Raw genomic sequence first — 9,802 nt, forward strand, 5'->3', positions numbered from 1 at the left:
TCTTGGAAATAGAATAGAGAAAAAGCAAGAAACATTTAACAAGGACCTAGAAGAACTAAAGATGAAACAAGCAATGATGAACAACACAATAAATGAAATTAAAAATACTCTAGAAGGGATCAATAGCAGAACAACTGAGACAGAAGAACGGATAAGTGACCTGGAAGATAAAATAGTAGAAATAACTACTGCAGAGCAGATTAAAGAAAAAAGAATGAAAAGAACTGAGGACAGTCTCAGAGGCGTCTGGAACAACATTAAGCGCACTAACATTTGAATTATAGGAGTTCCAGAAGAAGAAGAGAAAAAGAAAGGGACTGAGAAAATATTTGAAGAGATTATAGTTGAAAACTTCCCTAATATGGGAAAGGAAATAGTTAATCAAGTCCAGGAAGCACAGAGAGTCCCATACAGGATAAATCCAAGGAGAAACAAGCCAAGACATTAATCAAACTGTCAAAAATTAAATACAAAGAAAACATATTAAAAGCAGCAAGGGAAAAACAACAAATAACACACAAGGGAACACCCATAAGATAAACAGCTGATATTTCAGCAGAAACTCTGCAAGCCAGAAGGGACTGGCAGGCTATATTTAAAGTGATGAAGAAGAAAAACCTACAACCAAGATGACTCTACCCAGCAAGGATCTCATTCAGATTTGATGGAGAAATTAACACCTTTACAGACAAGCAAAAGCCGAGAGAGTTCAACACCACAAAACCAGCTTTAAAACAAATGCTAAAGGATCTTCTCTAGGCAAGACACACAAGAGAAGCAGAGGGTGAACTTTATGGCATGTGAATGACATCTCCAAAAAATAATTTTGAAAATGAAAATTGCCAGTTTTCCTATGGTCACTGCCCAAGATCCACTGTCTCCATCTATCCATTCGCCCCACTGCATTCCTTTTCATGCCCACCCCCTGCCGCTCTCTCCCATTCTCACTGCCTCAAGCTGCCCCACGAGGCCTCACAGGGAGGCCCTGAACCGCTGGGCGCCGGCGTCCTGTGGCTGTTGGAGCGGCTGCCCAGTGCCCATGCCCCCACCGCTCTCACCCATGAGAGTGGATGCTTCCGTCAGATTTTTCTCATGCATTTCAGTTGACGGTGATGTTGACAGAAGGCGGCACGCCCCCTGGTCAATGAAGGAAGCCCCTCAAGTTAGTATTTACGCCTGTCCAGAAGTCTGATCTCGTCCACCAGTAACCTCAGGATGCTGTGCTCTGAAAGCCAAGTTGGCCGCCTATGGCCACTTGCAAATACTGAGGACTTCGGAGGCATTTGGGCCTCAGATTGAGGCCTTGTACCTCACATGCGATGTGACCTCAGCCCTGTGCTGTACGTCTCTAAGTGAAGTGGCACAGGAATACTGGCCTTGCCTGTCTTTGCCAGGATTAAGTGAATAGTGCATTAGCTGCCCTGGTGCTTAGGTGTTGAGTACATGGTGATTTACATACCAGGCCCTATTCGTTGGCCTCCTGAGGCAGCAGTTCCCTTGGCTCTGCCTCTGTTGTCAGCTGCCCCTACGATAATTCTGAGGCCTAGCCACCCTTCTGATAGATTTCCCTATTCCTCCACTATAATCACACCTGAATAAGGCAACTCAAACCTTTCAGAGATGTGTCCTGAACCTCTTGTTTTCTTAAATACCTATGTGGTGGTTGTGCGACTTAAGGCCCAACCTCCCCAAGAGACTTTTGTCTATTTCTCCTAGTAAACCTAGACTCACCTTCCGTCATCTTCAACTGCACTAAAATTTTGTTCTTTCAACCCTGACCTCTGACCCTGCTTTTTACTTCTGTCATTTCATCCTCAGTCCTGCTTCCTTTCATAAATCCATAAATCTCTTCTGGCCTTCCTAGCCCTGGGCCACGTTCCTACCACTTTTCTCAGTTTTTACCCCTTTCCTCCCCTTTCCTTCATTCTCCCATCCAACTTTCAGTCCTTCCTTTCTCATGCAGACTTTGATTCCAACCCCATCAAAATAAAAGATGCCACAGATAGCAGCATCTCAAAATTCAAAAGTTTTATTACTCATCTATTAATTCCATTACATTTATTTATTCAGATTTATTGTTTTAAAATATATGAAAATAAATAGAGAAATTTATACCTATCTTATCTATATATGGAAGAAGAGCTGGTAACCAAGGTGGCACCAACAATCCTAGCAGCTCTTACTTTACATATCCGTAGTAGTCAGCAATTTCCATTTCTTTTTTCCTCTCAATGAAAAATTGCAGTTTCCCCAAAGAGGTGTATTTGGCAGCACTCTCACATTGTTTTTGACCGGCCTCTTCATGGCCTCTTGCTATGGCCTCTGCTCTTATTCCTACGGGCTTTGACATTACTGGCTCAGGAACATTGGGTTCCCTCCATGGAATACGTTGCTTGCTGAAGTCATGGAGTAGAAATGGGGTTTGGAGCTTGGGTGGGGACTGGCGCTTAGTCACAGCAGGGGGAACAGGCTCCTGCTGGAGAGAAGTGCAAGATGAAGTTTTGTAGGGTGCAGGTTTAGGAGCAGCAGACTGAGGGACACTAGGCTGGGTATGGTCGGTTAAACCCGGTTGGGTTGGGTTGGTCACAGTTGGCTGAGCTGGTTTGGCAGGACCTTGCAAAGAGCCAGGAGCTGGCTGCGATGAACTGACTGCAGCACTTTGAGCTGAGTTAGTAGAAGCAGGCTGGGCACGGTCAGCCACAGCAGGCTGATGTGAGGCCAGAGACTGTGGCCTCTGTGGAGCAGGTCGAGCTTGAGGCTTCTCCCAGGCCAAAAAAGGCAGAGGTGTCAAGTTGACCTTCCCAGGAGGAGGCAGCTCATACTGGGATGGAGATGGATGGACACTCTTTTTCAGCACTCCTGCCTGGTTTCTGGGCTTTGACTTGAGTTTTCTCAGGACTCTTACCCTCACGTGGGGTATGCCGCCATGGCTGGATAGGTGGGGGTGGCTGGCGGTCTTTAGGGTTGCTTGAATTTTCCAAGACCCGACAGGAAGAGAGCCCAGTTTTCTTATCATTCTTCTCCCCCAGTGCATGAAAAACCTTCACAGACTCCAGCATGCGCATGCCTAGGGAGGTTCGAGGCTTTTTAAAGCTCTCTTGGATAAGCTCAGTTTGGTGTTCCTTTCGCTTCATCTGGGGAATTGTTGGCTTCTCTTCTGCCTTGACTTTGTTCCCTGACTGCTTCTTCTCTTCAGCCTTCTTTCTTCCTCTGATCCTTCTGGTCTTTTCCTGCCCATGGCTCTTAGTTTTGCTGATTTTTCTGGATGGAGTTTTGTGAGGTTGGCCTTTAGAATGCTTGGCCGTGTTCACAGGAGCCCTGTCACTGACTGCAGCATTACATAGAACCACTTCTCCCCCTAACAGGCACTCTGGATTCTTTGGCTGGATTTTGGCCTTGGGAGCACCACTGATAGGCTCAGAGGCTTTATGTTTGTTCTTCCTGGGTTGATCAGAGGGAACCTTTATGACACTTGGCTTTTCCTGCACCTGATTCACCTTAATGGCTCTGGTGTCCTTGGCTTTGATCATGTTGGGACCTTTGGATTGACGAAGATCTTTCAAAGAATTAAAGATCTGGGGAAGGTGACTATCCTCCACCAGTGTAGTAATGTCTACAAAATCACTGCTAGATTCCATCCCATTTTCAAGTGTCCCTAGGTCCTCAAGACTCAGGCTGTTCTTTCCCAGATCAGCATTTTCAGAACCAGGCTGCTCCTCTTGGCTGAGGGGATCAGTGAAGGCCAGGAGCTTTGGAATATCAGGGATTTCTGAAGGGAGTAGTGGAGGCTCTTGGTTTTCTCTTGGGATCTGGTAGGCATCCAGAGGCTTTGAAAACTCGGCTTTCATATCCTCCAAGTTCTTACTCTCTATTTGTCCCTGGCTTGGAGCTCCAGGCAAGACCAGGAGACTACTGGCACTCTGGACTGGAGCTGTCCCTGAAATGTCCCCAAGTTCAGGTGGTGGTTTACTCTCAAGTACCTGAATATTTCTGCTCCTGCAGGACTTGGGGAGTCCTTGAGGTTGTGTCACACAGATGTCTGGCTTGGAGGTTGCAATCCCAGGGAGTTTTTCATCACCAGGGAAGTCTCCATCCCTAAAAAGCAATCAAGGTAAAAGTCAGTCCATGATAAGTAAGAGGCTCCTCCTAAACACCAACACAGCAATCATGTGCCTTGAAAAGTACATTATTGCTGTGTTCATGTTTAGGGGCAAGATGGGAAAGGCATTTCTACTAACTCTTCTTAAGGATCATGGACAGTGTCCTATGCTACGAGATAAATGGTGAGTGTTGTAATTCTTACTGGTGATCATTTCATGTCACTGATTCTTGGTTTTCTTTGTATTTCACAGGATTGTTATAAGTGAAATAAAAAATGAGTCTTATTTTTCAAAAATGAAAAGTTTTATAGGCCTAGAATTCTCATATAGAGCCCCTTCAATTCTTCCCACTTTCCTGAGAGGCTAAGAACACTTCACACCATGAACTAGGAGAGGGAGTAGAGCCCTTCCTGATGAAATAGATAAACAAAGACAGAGTCTTAGCCTGCTTGCTCTGGACAGGATCTCGGACCCTAAGGTCTTAAATCCTGGCATATATTAAGGAAGTGAGGACAGTTAAACTGGCACTATCATAACAAGAGTTCTGAAACACCTTCCAAAGAGACTCTAGCAGTACATCAGGGAAGGGAGTGATACAGTGTGGTAGTACAGGGGGAATGATCGGCTACAGCAGTGAAAAATGTGGTACCTATTGGTATGCTCTCAGGGTTCTTGTACATGTAGCATAGATGACGTTTACAGTGTCCCTCCCACCTTCCCACCTGCATTAGGTGTTCTTTTTTTTCAATTTATTTTTATTTATTTTTTTTTAACTTATTTATTTTATGCATGTATTTTTATGGCTGCACTGGGTCTTCATTGTTCTGCATGGGCTTTGTCTAGTTGCGGCTAACAGGGGTTACTCTTGGTTGCAGTGTGCAGGCTACTCATTGCGGTGGCTTCTCTTGTTGCAGAGCATGGGCTCTAGGTGAGTGGGCTTCACTAGTTGCGACTCACGGGCTCTAGAATGCAGGCTCAGTAGTTGTGGCACATGAGCTTAGTTGCTCCACGGCATGTAGGATCTTCTCAGACCAGGGCTTGAACCCATGTCCCGTGCATTGGCAGGCAGATTCTTAACCACTGCGCCACCAGGGAAGCCCTACGTGTTCTTATGTAGAGCCTAAAAACAGAGAGCACTGAGCGAAGGTAGTGGTTATTAAAGGCTCATGATCTAAATTCTACCTGTCTATACACCACTTCCCAGCTGTAGATTTGACCCCATTTTTGAATGCTGACCTCATTGTTCAACTTTCTTGCTGTTTGTACTCACCTTGAAAACTTGTTTCTGTGATGCGGTGAGCAGACACAGGGTAGTAGATTCCAGAGGTGGAAGCTGGTGGTAAGATATTTGTGGGCTGAATCTCCTTTAGTATCATTACCATTTCTGGTTGCACAGAGGCCCTGCCTACTGCCTGTATATGACACAGAGCCATAGGATTGCAGGCAGGAGCCAAGTTCTCCATACAGTAAAGACCCCAATGTGCCTTGGTTATAGTAATATCCATGGCTTCCTTCCTGGTAGGGAAGTGACAGGCTATGTCCCTGATTTGGAATCTGAGATGGTGTTCCCTGAGCAAGGCTGGCAGAAAGTGATGGATATAGAGGGGCCATGTTATTTGTGTCTGCAGTTTTATCATACTGGGCTGCCATAAACATGGAGGAAGCAGCTGTGTGCTGGTCAGTGAGTGCCAGAGTAAAGTCTCTGAGTGAAGAAGAATTCTTTTCAGTGCTTTCTGTGATGTCCCACTCAAAAACACCTGGATAGGAAGCAGCTGAAGTGGAGATCTGGCTCTGGTCAGTAACTCCAGATAGCATAGTTGTTCTAGAATGTTGGTGAAGGTAGGCACTACCCATGTGTGTCTGGAAAGAGGTGGCCGTAGCTGATGCTGAACTGACGCAGGAGCAGAGACTCTGGAGAAGTTGCAGACACTTCCTGTTAGGGAAGCTGCATTGCTCACCACAGGAAGAGAGCGCTGCAGAGAATTTAGAGTTCCAAGTACAGATGGACTTTGGCAATTTTCTGTAAGAACAAGGGGGTGATGAAAAAATCAGGGAGATTAATAAATTCTCACTATGTTTGAGGAACAGCATTGTCTTAAGCTTCTTGCTATCAGGACACCTTTAATGTCAATACTTACTGAGAAACCAAAAATCAGACAGTTATGATGATTGCAAGGACTGAGCAGTTTTACACTCTTTTGTATTAACTGCCTGTGCTCCCATCTTGGGCACAGATGGGCAGAAGACCCAAGTGGTATGGCTCAGATATTGTTCTCTAGGATGGAAGCAACCTTCTACCTGCCCTATCTTTCCCTTCAGCCTGCACTAGTATTTACTTCTATGCTATTTCCTAGACTGGAAGCATTTTAGAACTAGGAGGTCTTAGAGAACTTCTATTTTCACAGTCTCATTTCATGACGAAGGAAACTGAGGCTCAGAGATGTCAGGTTGACTTGTTCAAGTTCTCTCATTATGTTAGTCTCCTTACCAGGTTTCAGAACCTAAGTATCCTGACTTCCTTGCCAGGACGCTACTCTGAGCATGATACTGCCAGAAAGCAGGAGAAATAGAACTTATAATATAGGCATTTTTTTTGGCTGTTAGAAAACAGTACGGCTATTACCATTGTAATCTTCAGTGTCTCACTTTGCTTGTGCAGTTCCCACGCTATTACCTAGAGTTCACATATAGCTCAGTCCAACTGGTAAATTTGAAGAGTCATTTTTACCCTCTTCAAGCCTCAAAATGATTACCCAAAAGTGATTTTCTTAAGTGCTTTTGGAAAGAAAAAAGTTATCTGATTATTTCAGATTGCTCATCTGTAAAGTGGTTATAACACCACCACCAATAATAATAGCAGTAATAATTAATACATGAATAAACTGATATATTGCATATGATTTATATGGAGGAAGATACAATAAGTTCTAGAAAGACAAAGAAAAATCATGAAAGACATATTACATAATGAAAAAGAAATACATAGTTATTAATGAAAACTGGGGTATGTGGCAAGTATCAAAGCATAATGAATTTATTAACAAATGACATTCTGTACCATACAGGCAATATTATGAAAGTGAATTTTGCCCACTCCATTTTCACGAATAGTATTAATCAAAACACACGATAGAAGGTGATTTTGAATGAATTCCTAGCAAATACATACAGACAGAGAAGATACATCAGTAATAATGCATAACAAGGAACAAAATGCAATAAATGTGAATGTATAGGTAGCCACAATATATATAGACAAGTATTTCAATGAAAACTGGTACAAAGCAGACAGCAAAATAATAGGTGTAAAAACTTTCATTATTCTGCTCTTACATATTTTTCCCAACAAGTAACAGGTGTTCAGCCTGCTAGAAATATATATTTCAAAGAATAGAAATATATAATAAGCAGAAAAGAAGCTTAAAAAGTGTGAAGAAGGTTTTTGTATTTATCCTAGAACTTAGAATATAATCATCTTCAATATGTAAGAAGATGACATCCCAAAAGCTAAAAGAACCAACATCATTAGAATCCAATTAAAAAAGATTTTCAAATGTAAGAAAATCCAGACGACTCCACAATATTGTTTTAGATAAATGGGGAAATTTTTTCTCTTTTTTTGCGGCGTCGCTTGGCCCTGGCAGTGAAAGCACCGAGTCCTAACCACTGGACTGCCAGGGAATTCCCGCAATGTGGTCTTAGAGATGTGGGGCTTGACTTTTTCTTTTCCTTCTTAGGTAGCTAAGATCTAAAAACGAACGGTGGCTGTTGATCAATGTGCTCTCTGTGTTAGGAGGGAAAGAACTGTAAAGATGAAAAGCAACCTTGCCTTAGAACCTACATATCACACAAAGGAAATAGTCCTTCTGATTCAATTTAGAAGATACCATTTACAATTTTTAATTGGTAAAAAGTCTACATAGCTCAAAATTTAGAAAGAATAAAACATTGAAATGCAGACCCCTTGATAACCACTTTGGTTTCTTGTATATAGGAAGCATCATTTCTAGAACATATTTCTAAAATGTTTACATTCAAAACTGTCAAGTGCCATCTCTATTCAGACAGGCAATAAAAGAAAAAAAACTGAGTATGACTTTTCCGATAAGCTGCTGTTCCTGGTGATACCCTGTTCTGTCCTTACTTTCCTTCTTAGTCTGTTAAAATAAGGATTTGCTAAAATCAACTTTATTTTGCCCTGCTCTGAGCAGAATTCCCTCTATGCTGTTTCTGCTTTAATTTAAAATCTTTGGTTCCCATCAACATTCCATTGCAAACTACGTTTTTCTTGAGAGCTCCTCTATGCTTTCCCTCTTCATTCTTATATTTTTTCCTATCTCTTGGTTCCTGTTGGCCTGTGCTGATGAAAATAATCCTAAATTTCCTTACGTTTGACTCTGTTCCTCCCTCTAGACCAGCACTCCCATCCTCTCTCCCTATATTCTCTTTTCAACTAGTCGAATTATTAGTGGAGGGAGACAATTAGAGATGAAACATCTTGGTATATATTGCTAGTTTTCTATGTCACCTGGCTTTTCTGTGTTTATGTTAAAACACGCTTGAGAAGTTTCTGATTTCATTTTCTACATGGGTACCCTATAAGGCTCAATATTAGAAAAGAAAGGGATCAGAGTGATCAACCAGTGTAGTATCCTAACCTCACAGATAATGACAAAATTAGGCTTTGTGAGACAGTCAATGATTTGTCCAAAGTCACACAGATAGTAAATGCCAAAGTCAAAAGTGAAATTAGGTCTCCAGATTTCTAGTTCAATACTTTCCCTCATTATTCCATGCTATTTAGAATCTACTACTAAATTTAGGGGCAAAATAAATCTAATGAAAAACTTTATAAAGTTTCTTTCCTTACCTGACATGGTCAGAGAAGAAGAGGAAACGTCAACTGCAGATACAACGGATGAGGAGACAACACCAGAGGATGTCTGAGTGGCTGCAGCTGAACGGAGCATGTGTCCAGTAAAATGGTCACTGGTCACTGGTCACTTGTGATGATCCAAATTTATTTACAGACAACTCCACGGAAACCCCAAGTCTCTACCAAGTGGTAGTAGGTTTGGTAGGAGAATGATGTCACAAAACAGGCAGTTGAAAGGTATGAGATAGCCAATAGGGAGGTCCGATCCCCAACAGGAAGGTGGGGTTGGGTGGAGAGAGTGTAGGAGAGCTAAAACAACGCCTAAATTTCTGAGCTCTGGGGAGGAAATCCTAGAAGAGAGATTTACTTACCCCAGGCTCTTACATTAGGGAAAACATTGCAACATTTCTTACAGATGTTCATTAATATAATTAACTAACAGTTAACTTATATTCTACAGAGTATTACATTTTATGTATCATATACTTAGAGCTATATATATATCTATTTAATTAATATCCTTAGGAACGAAAGAGCCATCTAGTTTGAACTATTACAGTTGTTCGGAAATCATACCTGTCTAATTCGTGAACTTATAGCAGCTTTTAAGGAGCAAAAGTAGGGATTCAGAAGCTCTTTTTGTAACTTGGTTAAAGAGTAGGGTGAAGTTTGTTGAGTGTACCTTGTGGAGAATGTTGTGGTCCAAGGTTCTTCTCTTTAAGTTTCTTCTCCTTGACTCCTACCTTCCTTGGGCGGGGCTAGGCTGGGCCAGGTTGGACTTGTGACTTACATTTCTCTTCTGTTTTTTATTTTTTCATTATGGGCA

At 42.3% G+C, this 9,802-nt stretch overlaps 1 protein-coding gene across 1 annotated transcript; it reads right to left on the minus strand.

Annotated features, from left to right (window-relative positions):
- Window positions 1-5,344: 5,344 nt before the first annotated feature.
- On the minus strand, window positions 5,345-9,070 carry LOC307064181 (uncharacterized protein C2orf78-like; the record flags this gene model as incomplete). Its single annotated transcript, XM_079720669.1, is given in 4 exon segments — window positions 5,345-5,503; window positions 5,505-5,995; window positions 5,998-6,120; window positions 8,971-9,070. Coding segments are annotated over 4 exon segments (873 nt in total).
- Between the last annotated feature and the right edge of the window lie 732 nt (window positions 9,071-9,802).

Source organism: Hyperoodon ampullatus (genome assembly GCF_949752795.1).
Source record: "Hyperoodon ampullatus genome assembly, chromosome: 15".
Lineage (NCBI taxonomy): Eukaryota > Metazoa > Chordata > Mammalia > Artiodactyla > Ziphiidae > Hyperoodon > Hyperoodon ampullatus.